The sequence below is a fragment of the Salvelinus namaycush genome, chromosome 16, assembly GCF_016432855.1.
Source record: "Salvelinus namaycush isolate Seneca chromosome 16, SaNama_1.0, whole genome shotgun sequence".
NCBI classification, from domain to species: domain Eukaryota; kingdom Metazoa; phylum Chordata; class Actinopteri; order Salmoniformes; family Salmonidae; genus Salvelinus; species Salvelinus namaycush.
In genome coordinates, this window is record NC_052322.1 from 43550786 (window position 1) to 43575467 (window position 24682).

At 45.2% G+C, this 24682-nt stretch overlaps 2 protein-coding genes across 2 annotated transcripts in view; one reads left to right on the forward strand and one right to left on the reverse strand.

The window, feature by feature from the left end:
* The first annotated feature begins 6762 nt into the window (after positions 1-6762).
* LOC120061467 (sorting nexin-21-like) lies at positions 6763-9609 on the forward strand. The gene is made up of 4 exons (XM_039011297.1): positions 6763-6878; positions 7646-7925; positions 8292-8449; positions 8524-9609. Exons 2-4 carry the CDS (start codon positions 7658-7660, stop codon positions 9292-9294), a joined length of 1197 nt encoding a protein of 398 aa, XP_038867225.1. The 5' UTR covers positions 6763-6878; positions 7646-7657; the 3' UTR covers positions 9295-9609.
* Positions 9610-10582: 973 nt separating this feature from the next.
* The window catches only part of LOC120060794 (inositol 1,4,5-trisphosphate receptor type 3-like), a 56819-nt gene continuing 42719 nt past the window's right edge, over positions 10583-24682 (reverse strand). Inside the window, exons 36-58 of the mRNA XM_039010216.1 lie at positions 23891-24039; positions 23587-23695; positions 23340-23430; positions 22624-22799; positions 21884-22031; positions 21521-21669; positions 19473-19673; positions 19205-19315; positions 18995-19090; positions 18741-18842; positions 18534-18617; positions 17194-17304; positions 16846-17038; positions 16329-16448; positions 15908-16080; positions 15571-15735; positions 15201-15390; positions 12939-13010; positions 12619-12737; positions 12303-12468; positions 12042-12202; positions 11691-11852; positions 10583-11261 (exon numbers count right to left, since the gene is read on the reverse strand). Of these exons, the coding sequence (XP_038866144.1) occupies positions 11133-11261; positions 11691-11852; positions 12042-12202; positions 12303-12468; positions 12619-12737; positions 12939-13010; positions 15201-15390; positions 15571-15735; positions 15908-16080; positions 16329-16448; positions 16846-17038; positions 17194-17304; positions 18534-18617; positions 18741-18842; positions 18995-19090; positions 19205-19315; positions 19473-19673; positions 21521-21669; positions 21884-22031; positions 22624-22799; positions 23340-23430; positions 23587-23695; positions 23891-24039 (3177 nt within the window). The 3' untranslated portion in view covers positions 10583-11132. The remainder of the gene's footprint in view (positions 11262-11690; positions 11853-12041; positions 12203-12302; positions 12469-12618; positions 12738-12938; positions 13011-15200; positions 15391-15570; positions 15736-15907; positions 16081-16328; positions 16449-16845; positions 17039-17193; positions 17305-18533; positions 18618-18740; positions 18843-18994; positions 19091-19204; positions 19316-19472; positions 19674-21520; positions 21670-21883; positions 22032-22623; positions 22800-23339; positions 23431-23586; positions 23696-23890; positions 24040-24682) is intronic.

Below are 24682 nucleotides of genomic sequence, written 5' to 3' on the forward strand. Positions count from 1 at the left end.
GTACACATTTATATTACATATGCGGTGTTCGGGTACACTGGACCCAAGGCTAGGAAAAGTGTGTGTGTGTGTGTATGTGTGTGTGTGTGTGTGTGTGTGTGTGTGTGTGTGTGTGTGTGTGTGTGTGTGTGTGTGTGTGTGTGTGTGTGTGTGTGTGTGTGTGTAGGTGAAAACAAGTAAAAATGAAACAAAGGTTTGCTTTGTTCCTTCATCCTGTCTTCCTCCTCCCTGGGCCTGCTGTTTCAACATATCACCAATAACCTGTCTGTCTCCCTGCCTGTCTCCCGCTTTTCTCGCACTCTTTGTCCTTTGTAGTGTGTGTGAAACTACACAATGTCTTGCGGGAACCTACACAATGTTATTACAATACATTTTTTTAAATGCTGTATTTTCCCACACTCTACCCCAGCCAGGTGCAAATTGAGGGAGGGACACAACAAATAAATAGCTTTGCATGTGTGGCTCTTTACCACAATCAATCAGTATGTCAAAAATAATCTCTGCTCAGAGGGCCTTAGAAAGAATGTTTGCCGAGAGAGAAGCTAGTGTGGAAGGAGCGTCTTCCACTTTGGAATATTCAGAATATTAGGATCATGTCTCTGTCAATTCGGAGTCTGACAGTGAGTTGGAAGAAGAGGATGAGATTGACCCTCAGCCAGCCACAGCACCAGCCCGTCAGCAACCAGCTCATCAGCAGCCTGCAGGAGGAGAAATATGGATGTCAAAAAATTGTGAAATTGAAGGGTTCTTCTTGCCCAAGGAATGAGCCACCTCGCATGGCTGCCAATGTGATAAGGATGCAACCAGGGCTGACGCAGATGGCGGTTACTCATGTGCAGGACATAAATTCTTCTTTTGAACTGTTCATCCCAGACACCATCCAGAAAATCATTTTAGACTGCACTAATTTGGAGGAAAGGCGTGTTTTTGGAGAGAGACCAAGCTCATTTACATGCCTATGTGCTGTAAAAAAAAGTTATCTTTGTGTAGAGACCAAGGTCTGGCCCTGGGGTCATCCTTCCCTGGTACCTTATAGAACAGAAACATTAACTTGAATCCGGTCTCCTTAGGTTTTATCACCCAAAACACATTGTAAATCTCCTGTCAGGGTAGCCTAGAGGTTAGAGTGTTGGACTAGTAACCAAAAGGTTGCAAGTTCAAATCCCTGAGCTGACAAGGTACAAATCTGTCATTCTACTCCTGAACAGGAAGTTAACCCACTGTTCCTAGGCTGTCATTGGAAATAAGAATTTGTTCCTAACTGACTTGCCTAGTTAAATAAAGGTAAAATAAATACATATAATCTCCCGAGGCCCACTTTCAGTTCACACAGACACAATAGAGTTATAAGAACCCTCTATTATGTTGCATAAAACAACCATTTGATGCAATAAAAGTATTATAACATAATCTTGCAATTTTGCTCTCACAATTACTAGATGCTGTTCTTCCACTAATCTCATTGCAACTCCCCTCCAAGTCTCCGACCACTACCTTGTATCCTTTTCCCTCTCGCTCTCATCCAACACTTCCCACACTGCCCCTACTCGGATGGTATCGCGCCGTCCCAACCTTCGCTCTCTCTCCCCCGCTACTCTCTCCTCTTCCATCCTATCATCTCTTCCCTCTGCTCAAACCTTCTCCAACCTATCTCCTGATTCTGCCTCCTCAACCCTCCTCTCCTCCCTTTCTGCATCCTTTGACTCTCTATGTCCCCTATCCTCCAGGCCGGCTCGGTCCTCCCCTCCTGCTCCGTGGCTCGACGACTCATTGCGAGCTCACAGAACAGGGCTCCGGGCAGCCGAGCGGAAATGGAGGAAAACTCGCCTCCCTGCGGACCTGGCATCCTTTCACTCCCTCCTCTCTACATTCTCCTCTTCTGTCTCTGCTGCTAAAGCCAATTTCTACCACTCTAAATTCCAAGCATCTGCCTCTAACCCTAGGAAGCTCTTTGCCACCTTCTCCTCCCTCCTGAATCCTCCTCCCCCTCCTCCCCCCCTCCTCCCTCTCTGCGGATGACTTCGTCAACCATTTTGAAAAGAAGGTCGACGACATCCGATCCTCGTTTGCTAAGTCAAACGACACCGCTGGTTCTGCTCACACTGCCCTACCCTGTGCTTTGACCTCTTTCTCCCCTCTCTCTCCAGATGAAATCTCGCGTCTTGTGACGGCCGGCCGCCCAACAACCTGCCCGCTTGACCCTATCCCCTCCTCTCTTCTCCAGACCATTTCCGGAGACCTTCTCCCTTACCTCACCTCGCTCATCAACTCATCCTTGACCGCTGGCTACGTCCCTTCCGTCTTCAAGAGAGCGAGAGTTGCACCCCTTCTGAAAAAACCTACACTCGATCCCTCTGATGTCAATAACTACAGACCAGTATCCCTTCTTTCTTTTCTCTCCAAAACTCTTGAACGTGCCGTCCTTGGCCAGCTCTCCTGCTATCTCTCTCAGAATGACCTTCTTGATCCAAATCAGTCAGGTTTCAAGACTAGTCATTCAACTGAGACTGCTCTTCTCTGTGTCACGGAGGCGCTCCGCACTGCTAAAGCTAACTCTCTCTCCTCTGCTCTCATCCTTCTAGACCTATCGGCTGCCTTTGATACTGTGAACCATCAGATCCTCCTCTCCACCCTCTCCGAGCTGGGCATCTCCGGCAAGGTCCACGCTTGGATTGCGTCCTACCTGACAGGTCGCTCCTACCAGGTGGCGTGGCGAGAATCTGTCTCCGCACCACGTGCTCTCACCACTGGTGTCCCCCAGGGCTCTGTTCTAGGCCCTCTCCTATTCTCGCTATACACCAAGTCACTTGGCTCTGTCATATCCTCACATGGTCTCTCCTATCATTGCTATGCAGACGACACACAATTAATCTTCTCCTTTCCCCCCTCTGATAACCAGGTGGTGAATCGCATCTCTGCATGTCTGGCAGACATATCAGTGTGGATGACGGATCACCACCTCAAGCTGAACCTCGGCAAGACGGAGCTGCTCTTCCTCCCGGGGAAGGACTGCCCGTTCCATGATCTCGCCATCACGGTTGACAACTCCATTGTGTCCTCCTCCCAGAGTGCTAAGAACCTTGGCGTGATCCTGGACAACACCCTGTCGTTCTCAACTAACATCAAGGCGGTGACCCGTTCCTGTAGGTTCATGCTCTACAACATTCGCAGAGTACGACCCTGCCTCACGCAGGAAGCGGCGCAGGTCCTAATCCAGGCACTTGTCATCTCCCGTCTGGATTACTGCAACTCGCTGTTGGCTGGGCTCCCTGCCTGTGCCATTAAACCCCTACAACTCATCCAGAACGCCGCAGCCCGTCTGGTGTTCAACTTTCCCAAGTTCTCTCACGTCACCCCGCTCCTCCGCTCTCTCCACTGGCTTCCAGTTGAAGCTCGCATCCGCTACAAGACCATGGTGCTTGCCTACGGAGCTGTGAGGGGAACGGCACCTCCGTACCTTCAGGCTCTGATCAGGCCCTACACCCAAACAAGGGCACTGCGTTCATCCACCTCTGGCCTGCTCGCCTCCCTACCTCTGAGGAAGTACAGTTCCCGCTCAGCCCAGTCAAAACTGTTCGCTGCTCTGGCACCCCAATGGTGGAACAAACTCCCTCATGACGCCAGGTCAGCGGAGTCAATCACCACCTTCCGGAGACACCTGAAACCCCACCTCTTTAAGGAATACCTAGGATAGGATAAAGTAATCCTTCTAACCCCCCCCTCCCCCCCCTTAAAAGAGTTAGATGCACTATTGTAAAGTGGTTGTTCCACTGGATATCATAAGGTGAATGCACCAATTTGTAAGTCGCTCTGGATAAGAGCGTCTGCTAAATGACTTAAATGTAAATGTAATACTTTGGGGTTCTTATCCTTGCTGTTGTTTTCAGATCCAATGGGGAATCCACAGAACCCTGTGGGATGCAGAAACTGGCAGAGAACTTTTCCGTGCAACAATGTCTCTTCTACAAAACTTCTACATTATTTCCCGGATTATCCGTTTCGATAACCGAGACACCAGACCAGCTCGGCGGCAGTGAGACAAGGTAGCTGCAATCAGGTCAGTTTGGGACAAGTAAGTGGACCACGTCCCCTGTTTTACAACCCTGGGCCCAACGTTACTGTTGATGAGCAGCTTATGCCATTTAGGGGCCGCTGCCCTTTCAGGCAGTACTTACCGTCTAAACCCGCAAAATATGGAATCAAGATCTGGGCTGCCTGTGATGCTGCTTCATCATATGCGTGGAACTTGCAAGTGTATACGGGGAAGCCAGATGGAGGAGCCCCTGAGAAGAACCAAGGGATGTGGGTTGTCCTGGACGTGACAAAGGGACTTCGTGGCCACAACATCACATGCGATAATGTTTTTACTTCGCACAAGCTGGGACAGGAGCTCCTCAAGAGGAAGCTGACGATGTTAGCGGCCAACACGTCCCTAGTGTCCTACGTGCCAAAGAAAGGCAAAAATGTGGTACTCATGAGTGCGCTGAATAGGGATGGGAGAATCTGTGCCCAGGAACATCAAAAAACTAAATCATAATGGATTATAATGCCACAAAAGGAGGGGTGGACAATTTAGACAACATGGTGACTGGCTACAGCTGCAAAAGAAGAAACCTATGCTGGCCACTTGTGATATTCTTCAACATCTTGGGACATCTTGGCGTACAATGCATTTGTCATCTGGATGGCATTGAACCCAGATTGGAACAGATGGAAGCTCCAGAGAAGACGGCTCTTTCTCGAGGAGCTGGGCAAGGCATTGGTAAGACCTCAAATCCAGAGGAGGCAACATATCCCAAGGACCACAGCTTCTGCAGCCATGGTGAGGAGGATTCAGGAGGAGGATGCTGGTGCCCCATCCGCCCGACCCACAGAACCAACAACTTCAATACCGGAAGTAAGTGTGAGTGATGTTGTTGCATGTGTGTGTGTCTGACTCTCCTACCTTGGTCTGCTGTAACTATATATGTGAGTGAGATGTGTCTGACTCTCCTACCTTGGTCTGCTGTAACTATATATGTGAGTGAGATGTGTCTGACTCTCCTACCTTGGTCTGCTGTAACTATATATGTGAGTGAGTGAGATGTTAGTAAAATTCCTGAACTAAGTGTTTCCATCATTCTAGATTGCAGCCGGTAGCAACAAGAAGAAGCGCTGCGATGTGTGTGGACCCAAGAAGGGCAGGAAGACACAGTACACATGCATCAAGTGAAAGAAATACATTTGCAACACACACACAGTACAACTCTGTCCCTTATGTGGTGTGTAGACCGGCCTTAATTTGTGTTCAATGGGTTAATTTATCATTTCCATAAAATACTGTATGTAAAATGTGTCCTTCCAATTTGTTCAGCTCAAAGCAATAAACATCAATAGTGATGAAAACCTTGTTTCATTTATATTTGTTCAAGATAAACATGATTTATTCAACCCACTTGTTGATTATTTTTGTTGACAAAAATCAACATTTTATATAAAAAAAACGAATAATACTTATTGATAAATGTGATCTAGCAGAGCTAAATGGCAAATATTAACCATGTATGCTGTCTATATTGCTTGTAATTGATATGTCAACATCTAATTATTAAGTATTTTTACGTAAATTGTTAGTTATGGCTGTATTTAAAAAAATAATAATAATAATGTTGTGGGTCCATCAGACCCACAACATTGTGTGAATAACAAAAACATGAACACCACACAAGGGTTAAGTACATTTTAGCAATCCCATTTACTTTTGATACTTAAGTATATTTAAAACCAAATACTTTTAGATTTTTACTCAAGTAGTAAATACTGGCTGACTTTCACTTTTACTTGAGTCCTTTTCTATTAAGGTATCTTTACTTTTACTCAAGTATGACAATGGAGTATGAACATTGAGTTTGACTCTACCACACCTGCTGTTTTGACCTCTGAATGCTCAGCTATGAAAAGCCAACTGACATTTACTCTCAAAGTGCTGATCTGTTGCACCCTCTACAACCACTGTGATTGTTATTTGACCCTGCTGGCCATCTATGAATGTTTGAACATCTTGAAGAACAATCTGGCCTTAAATGGCCATGTACTCTTATATTCTCCACCAGGCACAGCCTGAAGAGGCCTGGCCACCCCTCAGAGCCTGGTTCCTCTCTAGGTTCTAGGTTCTCCTTGGGAGTTTTTCTTTGCCACCGTGCTTCTACACCTGCATTGCTTGCAGTTTGGGGTTTTAGGCTGGGTTTCTGTACAGCACTTTATGACATCTGCTGATATAGGGCTCCCGAATGGCGCAGCGATCTAAAGCACTGCATCTCAGTGCTAGAGGCATCACTACAGACACCCTGGTTCGAATCCAGGCTGTATTACAATTGGGCCCTCCCATAGGGTGGCACACAATTGGCCCAGCGTCGTCTGGGTTTGCCCAGTGTAGGCCGTCATTGTAATTAAGAATTTGTTCTTAACTGACTTGCCTAGTTAAATAGAGAAAAATAATGAAATGCAAAAAGTGCTTTATAAATAAATGTGATTGATAGGGTGGAATGGAGTGGTATTTTATTATTATAAAACGTTTTGTTTTATTATATATATGTATATATATTTAGTAATTTTTTTTAGAGAGAGGGCTAATAGTTGGCAAGGTAATTTTTAATTTCCCCAATTCAAATAAATGTAGGTAGGTCGTGAATGGCCTCACACTTCAGTACAGTAGGTGGCGGTGAATCTACCTTCAATTGGATGCGATCCGCCAACACAATCCCGAAGAAGAAGAAATTCAGGGCCGTATCCAGTGGTAAAGAGGTCGGACAGACTGTCCTAAATAAGTTTGGGAGAGAGACCGAAGCGGCATAATGCTGATGAAATAAGGCTGGGTGCTTTACGGATCCATCATAACAGTGAGTAAGAGTTACAACTCCGTTAGCTATAGCTACTTTTTAGCTAGCTAAATAAATTCAAGTAACTAAGTAATTAGCTAGCTAAATAGTTTTTCCTAGCTACAGTAGCATGCTGATTCGTTGCTATAGCTACGTTAACAAGTTAATTAGTTAAATAAGCCGATTTGACTTGCTAGCTAGCTAACGTTATCTATTTGTATTATTTGCTAGCTTCGCTACCTATTAGTTAGATGGTAGTTGCAATCGGGATCCTTGGGACGTGCCCCACTGACGTTGACATTTTAAAAGTGGGTAAAGTTAGGTAATCCTCTTTAGGTAGTCTTGCGAGCTAGCCAATCTATTTTGCATTCGTAACTAGCGAGGTTTTCTTTCCCTTCTACATACATTTGCACGTTGGAGCTCTTGCCTTGGTTAACCATCTTGCACACATGCATGTTTTATTGTTTAAACAATCAGGCAAACGCAATATTCAAAGAACCGCTAACTAGTTACGTTAGATACAAAAGTAGCTATTGTCTTTTAAGACCCCTACTCGAAGTGTCTGGTTTCAGGATTTCCGTTATTCATAAACTACAACGTTTCCATTCAAACGTTCTAGCTGGGGGTGTAACGTTAGTCACCTAACGTAGTTGATCTGAGTTGTTACCATACGAAATAATGATTGATATTTACTATTATAAGATGACTTACACCGACATGGATTTCTTGTAGGTTGTACACTAAAGCATACTCTCTGAAATCAAATGAAATGTCAAACTATTTCCTAGTGGTCTGATGGGATGGCTTCTAAGCTATTGGACAGACTGCGACGGACACTGTTCAAAGAAGGAGAAGTAGTCGCTAGTGAGCCAATTGATGTACAAGAGGACAGCTTCCCAGAGAGTTCTGAGTTAGATGACACAGAGTGTCTCTCAGAGCGGCTTGGGGGAACACTCTGCTTCGATGGGGAGAGCGCCATGGAATCAGAAGACCCAGGTGAGGCCTCAGGACCAGACAGTGATTCAGACTTCCTTGGAGAGTCCGTAGAGGATGGATTCAGCAGCACAGGTAATGTAGACCTTAGCAGCAACTAAAATAGGTGCCAATACTCATTTCAGTGCTGGTACTGTTTTATATTTAGTTGCAGGAACTTTGCAATCCTTTTTGAGCTAATATTCTGAGGTGCAGGAACGAAAGCAGTAGAATATGAGGTGCTGCTGAGTATCCACAACTGTGATTGTGTATGGACAATGATGTACTATTAGGCACAGTCAACTGAAACAGTCTTACCAGAATAACAATAGCATTCATTCCACGGTATCCTGTTTTCTTGAAACTGCAAATTTCACTGAAGGTTTTTCAGTCTGATCTTTCTCAGTTTTTAGATGAGCGGTTTTAGGGCAGTCTGAGCTGATGTCTCTCATTGTTCCTCAGACACCAGCCCAGTGGGCCTGTCTCCTGGAGTCTCATCCCTGCTCACATGTCAGCTGCAGGAGAGCTGGAGGAGCTTACGGAGCTGCACTGTGCCTGAGAAGCTGGTGTTTGAAGTGACTGATGCCAGTGTGGTGCCAGAGAGCTCCTCCAAGTATGTGGTAAGTGTGACACAGCAGAGATGAAAGTCTAGTCCCTGGCTAAGCCTGTGTGTGACATCTCTCCCTCTTCTCAGCTCTACACCATCCATGTGATCCAGTCTGGGATGTTTGACAAAACCCCCGCCGTCATCACCCGGCGATACACCGACTTCGAGCGTCTGCACAGCCGCCTTCGCCGTCGTCACGGGGACCACATGGAGCGTGTCTGTTTCCCCCGCAAGAGGCTGCGTAAGAACTTTGTGGCAGAGACCATCGCCAAGCGGAGCCGGGCGTTTGAGCAGTACCTGACCCACATGCACTCGCTGGCTGAGCTGCGGCGCTCGCCCACCTTTCTGGAGTTTTTCTACCTGGGTGACCTGCAGGCTGGCCAGATGCTGATGCGCGTGGGCCGTTACCAGGAGGGCCTAGGCCCTCTGCTCAACGGCCTGAGGCTCCAGGAGAAGCTAGGCTGTGAGCAGCAGGGGATGCAGCAGCCTCACCACCAGCAGCGCACCCACTGGCTCTTCACCCTGCTGGCCCTGGTGACCTGCTTCCAGGAGCTGGAGCAGCTGGGGGAGGCCCAGGAGCACTGTGACCGAGCCCTGAGGGACCTGGCCCCCTCACCGGAGGCCCTGCAGCAGCACCTCTTTCACCCACTGCTCATCCCTCTCCTCCAGACCAACGTCAGATTGTCGTGGAAGATCTCCAAGGATAAGCGGCGGTGGGAGGTGCTGCTACAGGAGATCCAGGACTCTGGGGCTGATGTAGGGAACCAGCCCAGCCTGAAGGAGTACCTGATGAAGGAAAACCTGGTGGAGAGTGAGGGAAACACTAAGGCCAAGGTCAAACGGGACGACACCACTTAACCCGAAGATAATGGTACTCAGTTAGTTATGAGGAATGCACTTCATGTAGCCTAGCCTAGTAATGAGGTATTTGGTCTCTTTTGACATGTATTTTCTACAGGAATCTGGACTGTTAGACATTCAACTGACCAAGTCATACACAATAAGCAGAAAACAATCACATTGTATAGAATGTCTCTATAGTTCTATGTAATCACTTAGCTTTACCTTGTAAATTGAAAACACTAAAGTTATTTCAATCATTATATTTATGATACAGCTGCTTTGTAGCAAATACTAATATTTTTTATTAAACATTGTATTTTTCCAGGTCAATATTTCAAGTACTGCTGCTTTTAAAACCTTTTTCTTTGAATTATGCCATTCAGAATCTTGATGTGAGTGGACGAATCACTTTTAGGATAAAAGGATCACAGTTCATTTTGATAAGGGAACAGGGATTTTCAAAGGCACATTTTCTACCTGTTACGTGGGTATTATTTGCTTGTTTACACAGTAAAGAATTAAGGGAAAACAATAGATATCTGAGCTCTCGACAAAGCACTCCTACCTGTTAAATCTGTCAAGGAATTTTAATCAACCTTAGGGAATTGTTAATAGCCCAGATTATTCAGAGAATGTGTTTTATTGAAATGCTTCACGAGTATGCAGCCTCTGTACTTTTAGATTTTAGTCACTGTCAGTATAGACTTACATGAGGGGAAAGCATGCTAGTCTACGTTGAGTTCCAATTCTCAGATTTGGTCCCCTTCATATGCCATAAGGGGGAGTGAGAGGGCATAGGGAGGGATCCAAATCTGAATTCACCGCTGGAAGTGTGTGTGTGAGAATGTTTTAGACTAGAGGTATGATGTAACGGTGTATTTTTGCCACACTAACTGAAATAGGTCCTGTATTAGAGCACAGTAACCCTGTGATTAAGTGCAAAAAAGGTACCTTCCTACTCTGTGAAGGAATAGGCTGTAGTTGTCGTACTTTAATTGCTTGAGTGACAATTCCAAACGAATGTAAAAATGATTTTTAGCCTAAATGAAATACTAAGCACTTGCAACAATGCATTTCAAAGTGCCTTTTTTATATTGTGAACTCTAGCCTTAACTCTGTATACTTAACTAAATCCTGTTTTCAGAGTACTTCCTCAGTTATGTCCTTTGTCTATGTATTAACATTATTGGAATGTATTTCGTTGAATAAATCTATCCTAAAAATGTAGTGAAGGCTTTTACTTTTTCCATTTGGAAGAAATTGCATACTATTACTGGCATGTTGTATAGAAGTAAAAACACAGTTAAAATCAAATACATTTTACTGATGTGCTTTCAGAAGATAACATTCAAGTTTCCATTTCTCTAAGAGGGGCCAATACAATGGAGACATTGACAAGTAGACCAAATCTCTGCATGCTTCAGACAAACATTTGGTGCTAGTCATGGACCTACTGTAGTAATCTGTAAATTGTTACTATATTTCTGATATAATGGATGGACGTGTTGCTTCCTGCTTTGCCGTAGTATCACTTTCCAATGTTGTCATCTGAGGTGTGTTTGCAACAGTGCAATGCCATTAATCAATTGCTCTGATTACATTAACATACATGGACCAAGAACAGAGATTGATAATGTTCTTCTTTCTTCAGACATTACTGGAAGCGTTGAAGCCCTTTAAGGAGAAACAAATGGAGTGGATTTACAAAGATCCCAACCTCAGTAACTCAGTCCTGTCAGCATCAGTCACAACTAAAAACATGTTTAACATGTGATTGATGATTCCATCACAGAGCGTTGGCTGATCTTGGATAGTCTTTGGCAAAGCGTGGTGGCACAGTAAGACGACATCAATCATGTTTTGTTGGACATCTGATGGTTTACTCCAGCAACACTGGGGGACATGCTAGCAGCACCAGCTCCTCCTCCTGACTGGACATCCACAAAGCCCATCCTCTGCCGCCTCTTCCTCTGATCTGTCATCTACACAGGAAACAGTATGTCAGCCAGGCCAATCCTCCTGGAAACACTAGCCTATATCATGAGGACATCAGTTCACCAAATTGTACTATTTCTACAATTTTTTCTCCAAAATAGATCAGCATCATAGGTTTCCTATTATTATAGTATGCTATTTTCCCTGGATAAGAGATGTGAATAAGTGCACTGTATATTGTTCTGGAGCTGGCCAGCTCCTCAATGTCTCTGACAAGAGACTAAGGGCTAGATTCTATCCGTACTGTGACATCGTGCGATTTGAAATTTAAAAAGGTCATTTCCGATTGAGCTGACATGCAGCGTTTAACCGTAAATGAAGGCTTCGCGAACACGAGAACATTGCATTTAAATTTCAATCGCACTATAGAGTGGATCTTCTGCAATACGGATTGAATCTAGGCCTGTGTGTTATACCTGCTCTTTGAGCTCTGTTAGCTGTCCTGCGAGTTGGCTGACCGCGTTCATAGTGGACGTCAGTCTGTCCTGCAGGTTCCTCATCTCGTTCTGGTCACCGTCTCCATCCGTCACCACAAGGGACATGGCCTGCATGCGGGGGAACCAGTCCAGGTTCTTACTCTGAGACAGATGGGGGGAGGACATGTAGAATCAGTGGCAGTGCTCTTCCCTAGCAACAGATGAACCCAAAGACAAAGGTATCCAATGCTACTTATAATAAGGATATGTTGTAAACTGGTTTCAGTGAGAGTTATTCTAGAGGTGGTTGTGTTTCCAATTAAAATAGAACTCAACCAGCTATTACTGTACCTTTATCATGAGGGCCACATAACTCTCTGGCCCAGTGTAGTCAGTCCTGTTCTTCTCGCGAACAAGTACGATGAAATACAGGTAGTTCCAGATGTTATGTTCCAACTTTATGTGTTCCTCAAAAGACACCGTTTTATTGTCAAACTTGTCCCTCTCCAGACCTGCAGGGAGTTTCAGGTTGAATGTTTAGATTGCATAACATGAGCTCATAATCACACAATTTTTTTTTTTTTGTTCCTTTCAAAAATCTATTGGTCTCACCACAGATGAAGCAGGTGGTTTTGAGGACCTCCTCTTTCTTCTGTTTCTCACTACGCAAGTCAGCGAAGGTGTCGATAATGACACCAAAGATCAAGTTGAGTACGATGATGATGACAATGAAGTAGAAGAGGAGGTCGTAGATGACGCGGGCTGGGAACATTGGCTCCTGCAAGGTACGCAATGACGTAAATTGTTCAAATGTAAATATGAATGTTGGCTTGTGGAACATTTTGTACTCTTTGACATGAAGTGATACTGATTGTGTACTAAATGGATTGTAAGTAGGTTAATGTGTGTGGTGGGTCTTCGTTCGTACATTTTTGGAGGGCCTGCGTAGCACGTCTCCCACCCCTCCACCGTTCCTCAAGCCGTGGTTCAGCACAGTGACAATGCACATGAGCAGAGTGTCACAGGCCCGCTCCGAATTGTTCTCCTCTGCTAAACCGTAAAATTGTTTAGCTATGTACCGCTCACACCAGACTTTTTAAAGCACATTCTACAAATCATCCATCCAAAATGTGTTTTATATTATTTAACATGTATTTCCTATCCAAACCCGTCATACGATGAGGGTGACTTAACAATTAAAGGAGCAATAGATTACTTACTAAGTAGAGACAATAAATAGAGACTAACCCTCAGGTTCAGCAGGGAGTCCTGCCTTGGCAGTGCAGCTGACTCCATCTCTACTGCAGGTGTTCAGGAAGTCTTGGGATGCTTCCTCATTGCCATGTCGCCCTGCAGAAGATGATCCCAAATTAAATCCCAACCCTATAGTATACCATACACTGAACATAAAGTACTTTTTTTGTTTTTGTAAATAACCTGATTCAGCTTATCAACCAGCTAATTATTAGAATCAGGTGCGCTAGATTAGGGTTGGAGCGAAAACCTACAGGACCGTAGCTCTCCAGGAACAGGGTTGGAACGAAAACCTACAGGACCGTAGCTCTCCAGGAACAGGGTTGGAACGAAAACCTACAGGACCGTAGCTCTCCAGGAACAGGGTTGGAGCGAAAACCTACAGGACCGTAGCTCTCCAGGAACAGGGTTGGAACGAAAACCTACAGGACCGTAGCTCTCCAGGAACAGGGTTGGAGCGAAAACCTACGGGACCGTAGCTCTCCAGGAACAGGCCTGTAGAGCCCTGCCATACACTGACCAATGACCATACGTTTGCTTTTTATCATGTCTTATTGTACCGTCCATACGCTGACTGCTAGTAAAGGCTACCTGTCTGATGGTCCAGTAAGGTAATTAGCCTTGCACAAGCCTTGGCGTGCCATAACGTATCATATGAGCAGGAGCCTATATCCGGTTCCTGTAGCATGAGGTAGCTTGATGTACAAGTACACCCCAATTACTTTTCAATACAAGTATTAAGAACCTTTATTTGGAAAAAACAAGTAGTTGAATATTGGAACGACTCAAATACACTGACATAAATACACTCCCATGGATTTAATCCAGGTATTTGAAAGTACACTACATGACCAAAAGTATGTGGACATGTGCTCATCGAACATCTTATTCCAAAATCATGAGCATTAATATGGAGTTGGTTCCCCTTTGCTGCTATAACAGCCTCCACTCTCCTGGGAAGGCTTTCCACTAGATGTTGGAACATTGACGTGGGGTCTTGCTTCCATTCAGCCACAAGAGCATTAGTGATGTTAGGCGTTTCAATTCATCCCAAAGGTGTTCGATGGGGTTGAGGTCAGGGCTCTGTGCAGGCCAGTCAAGTTCTTCGGCACCGATCTCGACAAACCATTTCTTTATGGACCTCGCTTTGTGCACAGGGACATTGTCATGCTGAAACAGGAAAGGGCCTATCCCCTACAGCCCCAGACTATTATTCCTCCTCCACCAAACTTTACTGTTGGCACTATGCATTCGGGAAGGTAGTGTTCTACTGGCATCCACCAAACCCAGACTCATCCATCGGACTGCCAGATGGTGAAGCGTGATTCAGCACTCCAGAGAACAAGTTTCCACTGTTACAGAGTCCAATGGTGGCGAGGTTTACACCACTCCAGCCGACGCTTGGCATTGCGCATGGTGATCTTAGGCTTGTGTGCGGCTGCTCGGCCATGGAAACCCATTTCATGAAGCTCCCAACAAACAGTTATTGTGCTGCTGTTGCTTCCAGAGGCAGTTTGTAACTCAGTAATGAGTGTTACAACCGAGGACAGATGTTTTTACATGATACAGCACTTGGCGATCCTGTTCTGTGAGCTTCTGTGGCCTACCACTTCGAGCTGTTGTTGCTCCTAGACTTTTCCACTTCACAATAACAGCACAGGGCAGCTCTAGCAGGGCAGAAATTTGATGAACTGACTTGTTGGAAAGGTGGCATCCTATGACGGTGCCACATTGAAAATCACGGAGCTCTTCAGTAAGGCCATTATACTGCCAGTGTTTGTCTATGGAGATTGCATGGCTGTGTTCTCGATTGTATACACCTGTCAGCAACGGTTGTGGCTGAAATAGACGAGTCCACTAATTGGAAGGGGTGTATGTATGTGTAGTGTACTTTGAAATACAATTTGGTTGACTATTTGGTTTTAAAAATAAGCATTCAAATACTCAAATAAAAGTACTTGTTTTGGGATGTGTATTTGAAAATACTAAAATACACAAAGTATTTAAATAACAAACCCAGGTCTGAACAGAACGCTAGTCTATTGCAGGGCCTTATCCCCAGTCTATCTCCTTAATGCTGAGTGCCAAGCAGAGGTGCATCAGGGTCCCATTTCCTGCAGTCTTTGGTATGACTCGGCCGAGGGTTGAACTCCCAATATCAGGGCGGACACTCTAACCACAAGGCAATTGAGTTGGTGATGGTCCAGTAAGTCAGGTGTCTGCGGCACGGTCTGTCTGAGTCTCGTGGTCCAGTACCTGAGGTTATCTGAGGCAGTGGGTCCACCTCCATGATGAAGTCATTCTTGAGGCAGAGGAAGCCCACGATGGAGAACAGATAGACCAGGATGATGGCCAGCAGGGCAGTGAGCAGGATGGAGCGCCCATTCCGGGTCACACTCTTTATCACGTTGAACAGCGTCTCCTCTCGGTAGATCAGATCAAACAGCTACACACACACACACACACACACACACACACACACAACAAAAAGAGCAAAAACAAATCCTAGGGTCTTTGTGTGTATGTAGATGTGTGCGTGTACGCTGAATGATGTCTTGCCAGGTGATTGGTACTTATTGCCAGTAATATTATCAACATAATGTTGTGAGTCATAAGGGTCACCCACCAGGAAGCTGTAGAACAGCTCATGGACACAGAGGCCCAGGGTGCTGGTCAGAACGTAGGCCAGGTGATACAGGAACTCCACGTCCATCACCATCGCACGGTAGCCCATGATAAATGTCCCGTTGTTGCCCACAAAGCTCACCACAAACACTATCTTATTTATCAGCTGTGGAGAGGAACAGATGAACAGATCATTGGATCACCATGTTGTCATTGATATTCAGCATATTTAATCAATACGTTTAACAGAACCGGCTCTGGTCTATGAGGCCAATCCTAACCTCCACATAAATGTTTCACTTAGTCTCCCAGTTGGAATTGACTCAAGTGAGGCTTACATTGAGGGTGCCCAGTAGGATGAGAGTGGGGCCGATGCCAAAGCAGTAGATGGAGCGCAGTATAAGGGCCACGGTGAAGGGCCTGAGGCCGTGACCCTGGGAGAACATTCCCATGACAGACAGACCCAGGAACCCCCAGAACAGCATGGACAGCATCGAGTCGTCTATCGCACCTAGGGGGACAGCAATCACAACATGAAACATTTCGTTTCTTTGTCTTCAATAAGTACACAGGATAAGGATTCTGGGAACACACCCACACCAGTGGAGGCTGCTGAGGGGAGGGCGGCTCATCCCACTCCATACCAGCCATTGTTATAAAACATGGTTTTCATGTGTTTGGTATCATTCCCTTCCAGACATTATTATGAGCCGTCCTCTCCTCAACAGCCTCCACTGACACACACAAGCAGAGCCTCACCTTGGCCTGAGTCGTAGGGGTAGAAGAACGCGATGATGAGGTTGATGAAGACCGCCAGGTTAAAGGAGATGCTACCCCAAGTGCTCATCCTGCGAGAGAACCAAAACAGCACCGGCATACCTGAAACACAAACACCCTTCAGTCTTTTATCACCACACAGCATCCGAGAGAGAGAGAAAGAGAGAGAAAGAGAGAGAAAGCGAGCGAGAGAGAAAGCGAGCGAGAGAGAAAGCGAGCGAGAGAGAGAGCGAGCGAGCGAGAGAAAGCGAGCGAGAGAGAGAGAGATTAAAGCCAGTAGAACATGGACAGGGGGATCAGAAGAGCCAAGCTTATATTTTTATAATTTAGACACTTTTATCCAGAGCGACAGTTAGTGTATTCATCTTAAGATAGCTAGTTGGGACAACCACATATCACAGTAAGTAGATTTTGGCCTCAGTAAGTAGTTATCAGCAAAGTCAGTCCTACTAGGAAAAGACAGGTGCGAGTGTTAGTTCCTTGAATTGTTTTTGCTTACTGCGGAGCTTCTTCTGCCACTCCATCTCGTTGTGGAGGAAGGAGGCCTGTTGGAAGAAGTGTGTGACCTTGCTGCCCTGCTCGTCCTGCTCCGTGGTGTTGAACACACGGAACTTGGACTCCTCCATCAGGAACTCACAGATGGGATGAATGGGGAACACGATCTGCTCCATGCTGCGGTCCTCACGCACAATCTGACCGGAAGACAGACGGACAGGGACAACAAGTTAGGACAGTGGTCTTTTGCAGTCGGCACTTCAGTTCAAGTGAACTTCAGACTATTCACAATGAGCAAGCTTGACTACTGTAGTACGGGGTGAATTGGGGGGAGAAGTGTGGCTGTGGAGACCTCTATCTGTGAAGTGTGCTGGTCATAGAACTCCAGTGGGTCCTGCTCCTCGATCTCCACCGGCACCGTAGATTTCAACATCTGAGAGAGAGGTCTGTTGTTCAGGTTCAGCTACAGGAAGTCAACAGAAGAAACAGAGGTTCAGCTACAGGAAGTCAACAGAACTTTTCCTGTTGAAAAACAGTATCCCATGTATACAGTAATGTACACACACTTAACGGTAAAAAAATATATAGTTTGAGCACCTTCCACAACCCCCCCCCCCCCCCCCCCCCCCCCCCCAGGACAGCTGAACCCCCCCCCCACCAGAGTACAGCTGAACCGCCCCCCCACCAGAGTACAGCTGAACCCCCCCCCCCCACCAGAGTACAGGTGAACTCCCCCCCCCACCAGAGTACAGCTGAACCCCCCCCCACAGTACAGCTGAACACCCCCACCAGAGTACAGCTGAACCCCCCCCCCCCAGAGTACAGCTGAACCCCCCCACCCCCACCAGAGTACAGCTGAACCCCCCCCCCCCCCCCCCCCCAGAGTACAGCTGACCCCCCCCCCCCCCAGTACAGCTGAACCCCCCCACCCCCACCAGAGTACAGCTGGACCCCCCCCCACCAGAGTACAGCTGAACCCCCTATTTTTTGTTGTAGTGTTGATTTCATAAGCCCTCGGGTTTCCAACCTGTACACAGTTTAATTTATTTATTTTTATCTGTTTTGTCCATCACTTGTTTTCTTTGGTGCAAATAAATTCAACTAAACTAAACCAGTTGATAAATGATCTGAAAAGGAGACTGAAGTAGGACTAACAACATCAGAGAGCTTCATTAGTGAATCAAAACATCCTGGCTTTCCCCATTCAGCTTGTGTTTACATTCTAGATCCACAGCTACTACTTCCAAGTCATGCTTTATGTTAAACCATTTCCCGGCATATAAACGAAGCACGGATATGCAAATATCCCCATTTGACGGCATGGTGCTTGCAACGCCAGGATAGTAGGTTTGATTCCCGGTCCCACTCATATGTAAAAAAATAAATAATAATAATTATGTTCACTTTGGATAAATGCTCACGTCTGCTAATTGTCTTATTACTATATTAAAATCAGTTGTTAAACAAAGTTTGCAGTGAGTCTGCTACCATTGATGCGAGCAGCTGTAGCACAGACGTAGAGGTAATGTGAAGGGAGGCCGTTCACAGGACAACTTCCTCAAATTAATAAGAAAACCAGTTTTACTGAAGCTTGCCTTTTACAAACGAACTGACTTTAAAATAAACGCACGTTAGAAAGGCTACAAAGAATGAATAGACAAAAGTGATGAAATGAGAGCGAGAAACACTGACCATAGAGGATATACCCTCCTCTCCCGCTTCGGTCCTCTTTGCAGGTTTCAGCAGATTGAGCAGGATCTTATTGTGCCTCGCCAGCTGACCAAAACATGGCCCACAATCATAAGCATAACAGGTGAAATCATTATTCTCTAACATTAACTTATTACGTTATTAAAGGAGTGCATAAATATACTTCATTAATCTGAAGAGGAGCATTACCTGAAGTGCCAGGATGTAAATGTTGTGGCCGACCTCTTGAGGTGACACCTCTCCAACTTCACACTCACTCTCCTGCTGGTAGGCTTTCTTTATCACCTCTACCTGGGGGCAGAGTAGAATATTGATGTCGGCTGAAGTCTACTGTACTATTCTGCACCGTCCTGTGTGTGGCCGTTTTAGAGGTTAGTTATGAAGAAGAATGAGGAGAAAGAATAGAGGGAGAAGAAGAAATAGAGATGGGTCTTTGCTCTGACCAGTTCCCGAGGTCGGAGGTTAAACAGTATCCTCTCTGCATTCTCGTTGTCATGGCGACTCTCCATCAGAGCCAGCAGCAGCTTGGAGGCGTTGTCCTGGAAACAGGAGAAACAATACCGTCACTGACCATGTCATTTCAGAGGTACGACACAGAGAGGAGTTAGGACACAGAGATCTATATTTATAAAGTAGAACAACAGGAAGTGAACCTTGAGCTGCAGCACCATCTCCATGCGGTAACAACACAGAGGACTGATGTCATTCAGTATGAGGGCTGTGATGATGTCGATGCCGTTGGACTCATGGGTCACTATACAGGTCTACAGAAACAGACAGTTATTATCACAACATAACAAAGTATCTGTGTTATGTCTTCAACCTCACAGAACGTTTAATAAACCTCATTTCTGGCAGTATTATCAAAGTATCTGTCTGAAGAAAAAAACTATTCTGTCGAACTGTGTGCGATTATCTGACCTGGTTCTCGTGGCAGGGGCCCTGGCAGTACTCTGTGAGCGTCTCCAGGGTCTGGGTGATGAGGACCACGTTGCTCTCGTTGATGTAGAGGCCCAGCAGGCCCAGGCCTCCTGTGGTGCTGCCACACATGACGTCCAGAAACTGCAGCGTCTCACACACCAGGTTGTAGTTGGTCTTGTTGTTCTGGCAGCGCAGGAAGTTCTGGGAGGGAAAGGGAAGGATGGTCAGTCAGTCATGTTGGGTCGCTAGGTTAAACAGACCATTTTCAGCATCATCACCCATAGCTACCTCATGGGTGAGTTTTGTATAATGACGAATGACTGTTTAGACCTCAGCAGAGAGTAAATTGTAGCAGTAGTAGTAGTAGTAGTAGTAGCAGTACCAGTAGTAGCAGTAGTAGTAGCAGCAGTAGTAGTAGTAGCAGTAGTAGTAGTAGCAGTAGTAGTAGTACTAGTAGTAGTAGTAGTAGTAGCAGTACCAGTAGTAGCAGTAGTAGTAGTAGTAGCAGTACCAGTAGTAGTAGTAGTAGTAGCAGTAGTAGCAGTACCAGTAACAGTAGCAGTAGTAGTAGTAATAGTAGTAGCAGTATCATTAGTAGTATTAGTAGTAGCAGTAACAGTAGTAGTAGTAGCAGTAGCAGTAGTAACAGTAGTAGTAGCAGTACCAGTGGTAGCAGTATCAGTAGTAGTAGTAACAGTAGTAGTAGTAACAGTAGTAATATCAGTAATAGTAGCAGTAGTATCAGCAGCAGCAGTAGTAGTAGTATTAGCAGCAGTAGCAGTACAGTCGTAGTAGTAGTAGTAGTAGTAGTAGTAGTAGTAGTAGCAGTAGTAGTAACAGTCGTAGTAGTAGCAGTAGTAGCAGCAGTAGCAGCAGTAACAGTTGTAGTCGTAGTCGTAGTCGTAGTAGTAGTAGCAGTAGTAGTAACAGTCGTAGTAGTAGCAGTAGTAGCAGCAGTAGCAGCAGTAACAGTTGTAGTCGTAGTTGTAGTAGTAGTAGCAGTAGTAGTAACAGTCGTAGTAGTAGTAGTAGTAGCAGTAGTAGTAGCAGTAGTAGCAGTAGTAGTAGTAGCAGTAGTAGTAGTAGTAGCAGTCATAGTAGTAGCAGTAGTAACAGTAGTAGTAGTAGTAGCAGTCATAGTAGTAGCAGTAGTAACAGTAGTAGTAGTAGTAGCAGTCATAGTAGTAGCAGTAGTAACAGTCGTAGTAGTAGTAGCAGTAGTAGTAGTAGTAGTAACAGTAGTAGCAGTCGTAGTAGTAGCAGTCGTAGTAGTAGCAGTAGTAGTAGTAGTAACAGTAATAGTAGTAGTAGTAGTAGCAGTCATAGTAACAGTAGTAGCAGTAGTAGTAGTAGCAGTAGTAGTAGTAGTAACAGTAATAGTAGTAGTAGCAGTAGTAGTAGTAGTAACAGTAATAGTAGTAGTAGTAGTAGCAGTCATAGTAACAGTAGTAGCAGTAATAGTAGTAGCAGTAGTAGCAGTCATAGTAACAGTAGTAGCAGTAGTAGTAGTAGCAGTAGTAGTAGTAGTAACAGTAATAGTAGTAGTAGTAGTAGCAGCAGTAGTAGTAACAGTCGTAGTAGTAGCAGTAGTAGTAGTAGTAACAGTAATAGTAGTAGTAGTAGTAGCAGCAGCAGTAGAAGCAGTGGTAGTGGTGGTAGAAGCAGTAGTAGTAGTAGTAGTAGTAGCAGCAGCAGTAACAGCAGTAGCAGTAGTAGTAGTAGTAACAGTCGTAGTAGTAGCAGTAACAGCAGTAGTAGTAGTAGTGGTAGTGGTGGTAGAAGCGGTAACAGTAGTAGTAGTAGTAGTAGTAGTAGTAGTAGTAGTAGCAGAAGTGGTAGTGGTGGTAGAAGCGGTAACAGTAGTAGTAGTAGTAGTAGCAGTAGTAGAAGCAGTAGTGGTAGCAGTAACAGTAGTGGTAGCAGTAGTAGTAGTAGTAGAAGCAGTAGTGGTAGCAGTAACAGTAGTGGTAGCAGTAGAAGCAGTAGTAGTAGTAGCGGTAGTAGCTGTTTCAGCTGAATCAGTGGTGCTTGTTCTGCCTCTCACCCACCTGTAGGTTCTGGTTGTGGTTCTCACAGAGCAGCTGGAGGAAGCGTAGGATGGGTTTCATGATGATAACTGCAGGGCCCATCTCTGTCTCCTGCTGATCAGACTCAGAGGCCGGGACAACGGCGCCAGGTAGAACCGACCCACCAGAGCCTGGCAGGAGACATACCAGGGAGGGAACCATGAACAAAGTGAAATGTTAGTTTAAAAACACCAACAATATACCCATACCATATAGACTTACGTATAATACGTAGTCATTGACGCACAATCATAGTTTTTTCTGTGAATTACAATCATTATTTCATAACCACGACAGTCGAAACCTGCATTTGACTATCTGAGATCAGAGTAGTGTCCCTCTCACCAGTCTGGAGGTCTTTGTTAGTCATCTCTCCCACACTGACTGATACGTTGGCCTTGATGTCCATCTGGGCGTTTATCATCCGGTCGTGGAGGACCTTGAAGAATTTCTCTGACTTGTTGTCCCCCATCATCAGCTTGTAGAAGGAGTTCTGAAGAAAATCCACTAAAAGGATCAGTGTGTTGTCCCCCTCCAGTAGACATATGGCCAGCTGGATGCTCTCCTTTGTTTTAGCCTACCTGTATCTCTGTGTTGTCCCCCTCCAGCAGACATATGGCCAGCTGGATGCTCTCCTGTGTTTTAGCCTACCTGTATCTCTGTGTTGTCCCCCTCCAGCAGACATATGGCCAGCTGGATGCTCTCCTGTGTTATAGCCTACCTGTATCTCTGTGTTGTCCCCCTCCAGTAGACATATGGCCAGCTGGATGCTCTCCTGTGTTATAGCCTACCTGTATCTCTGTGTTGTCCCCCTCCAGTAGACCTAATGCCAGCTGGGTGCTCTCCTGTGTTATAGCCTACCTGTATCTCTGTGTTGTCCCCCTCCAGTAGACCTAATGCCAGCTGGATGCTCTCCTGTGTTATAGCCTACCTGTATCTCTATGTTGTAAACCTAATGCCAGCTGGATGCTCTCCTGTGTTATAGCCTACCTGTATCTCTGTGTTGCCCCCCTCCAGCAGACCTATGGCGAGCTGGGTGCTCTCCTGTGTTATATATAGCCTACTTGTATATCTGTGTTGCTTACCTGTATCTCTGTGTTGCCCCCCTCCAGCAGACATATGGCCATCTGGATGCTCTCCTGGAAAATCTTGTTGTTCTTGGTACTCATGATGAGGTCAGTGAAGAGCTTTGTCCCACCCTCCCTGTCCAGATGACACTGAACAGCAGCTACAGCCACCCAGTCCCTTTCCTGCTCAGCACCTACACATGCACATTAACTCATTAACACACTGGACATAGGAACACAGTATAAATACAAACACAATCAGTATAGACATGCACATTAACACAGTATAAATAGGAACACAATCAGTATAAACATACACATTAACACAGTATAAATAGGAACACAATCAGTATAAACATACACATTAACACAGTATAAATAGGAACACAATCAGTATAGACATACACATTAACACACTGTAAATAGGAACACAATCAGTATAGACATACACATTAACACACTGTAAATACAAACACAATCAGTATAGACATGCACATTAACACACTGTAAATAGGAACACAATCAGTATAGACATGCACATTAACACACTGTAAATAGGAACACAATCAGTATAGACATGCACATTAACACACTGTAAATACAAACACAATCAGTATAAACATACACATTAACACACTGTAAATAGGAACACAATCAGTATAGACATGCACATTAACACACTGTAAATAGGAACCGGCAGTAATAATCTTGTTCTAAGCCTAATATAAACAAACCTGTTGCTCCAAGTTCAACCAGCTCTGCCTTGTTGTTCTTCTTGCTGGTGAACAGGTAGTTCTGGAGCAGCACCTTCCTCAGTGCAATCCCCTTATTGATGAGAAATTCAGTCACACAAAAACATGGTTAGTTTCTTACCCAAATAGTACCTCAATACACACCTTCATAAAACCTTTATTAAAATGCACTCAGATATTCTATTGGTCAATCTACCAGACCTATACTGACTGGTCATTAAGTCTTTACCTTCTCATCAAAGTCCAGTGTACGTATGAGCATCTCCTGCAGAATCCTCAGAACCTTGATACAGAGCTTCTCGTCAGAGTTCATCAGGGCTTTAGTGTGCTGAATCAGTCTGGGCCACAGGTACACAGTGACAGTGTTAGACCTCTGCCAACCCTTACCAAGACTTGCTCCACTCTATTGAACTAAAACGATTCATTGGAATGCTCTTTAACTTAGCATTTGGAAAGATTTGGATCGGTAAATACCACTGCGTTGGTAAATAAATACACCCTCCCCACCTCAGAAGGTCAGTCCCGTGGCTTACTTTGAGATGAAGCCTCCTGATTCGCAGCGTTGTCGTGCATCCGTTCCCTCCAGGAAGAGGAGTTCGGGCTGCTGCAGGACATCCACCAGAACAGACAGCTCTGCGTTCAACAGCGGCTTCAGACGCTGCTCTAGAGTCCCGATGATGTCCTGAACATGAATCAAATCTAGCTTTATTTAAAAAATTGCATTAAAATATCACAACACACAATACGATAAAAGATAACATCAGTGTAGAGGAACAATGTTTACATCACAGGCAAACAGAGAGAAGGGACAGGGTTTTAACCACGCTGGTCAAACAAACACCAAACCCTCAAGAACAGTGAACAAACAGAGAGAAGAGACAGGGTTATAACCACGCTGGTCAAACACCAAACCCTCAAGAACAGTGAACAAACAGAGAGAAGGGACAGGGTTATAACCACGCTGGTTAAACAAACACCAAACCCTCAACAACAGTGAACAAACAGAGAGAAGGGACAGGGTTATAACCACGCTGGTTAAACAAACACCAAACCCTCAAGAACAGTGAACAAACCAGAGAGAAGGGACAGGGTTATAACCACGCTGGTTAAACAAACACCAAACCCTCAACAACAGTGAACAAACAGAGAGAAGGGACAGGGTTATAACCACGCTGGTTAAACAAACACCAAACCCTCAAGAACAGTGAACAAACAGAGAGAAGGGACAGGGTTATAACCACGCTGGTCAAACAAACACCAAACCCTCAAGAACAGTGAACAAACAGAGAGAAGGGACAGGGTTTTAACCACGCTGGTCAAACACC

Coding starts and splice junctions, on each gene's coding strand:
- LOC120061467 (XM_039011297.1), top strand. CDS start 7,658: ATGGCTTCTAAGCTATTGGACAGACTGCGACGGACACTGTTCAAAGAA. Junction 7,926..8,291: donor GGATGGATTCAGCAGCACAG/GTAATGTAGACC, acceptor ATTGTTCCTCAG/ACACCAGCCCAGTGGGCCTG. Junction 8,450..8,523: donor AGAGCTCCTCCAAGTATGTG/GTAAGTGTGACA, acceptor CCCTCTTCTCAG/CTCTACACCATCCATGTGAT.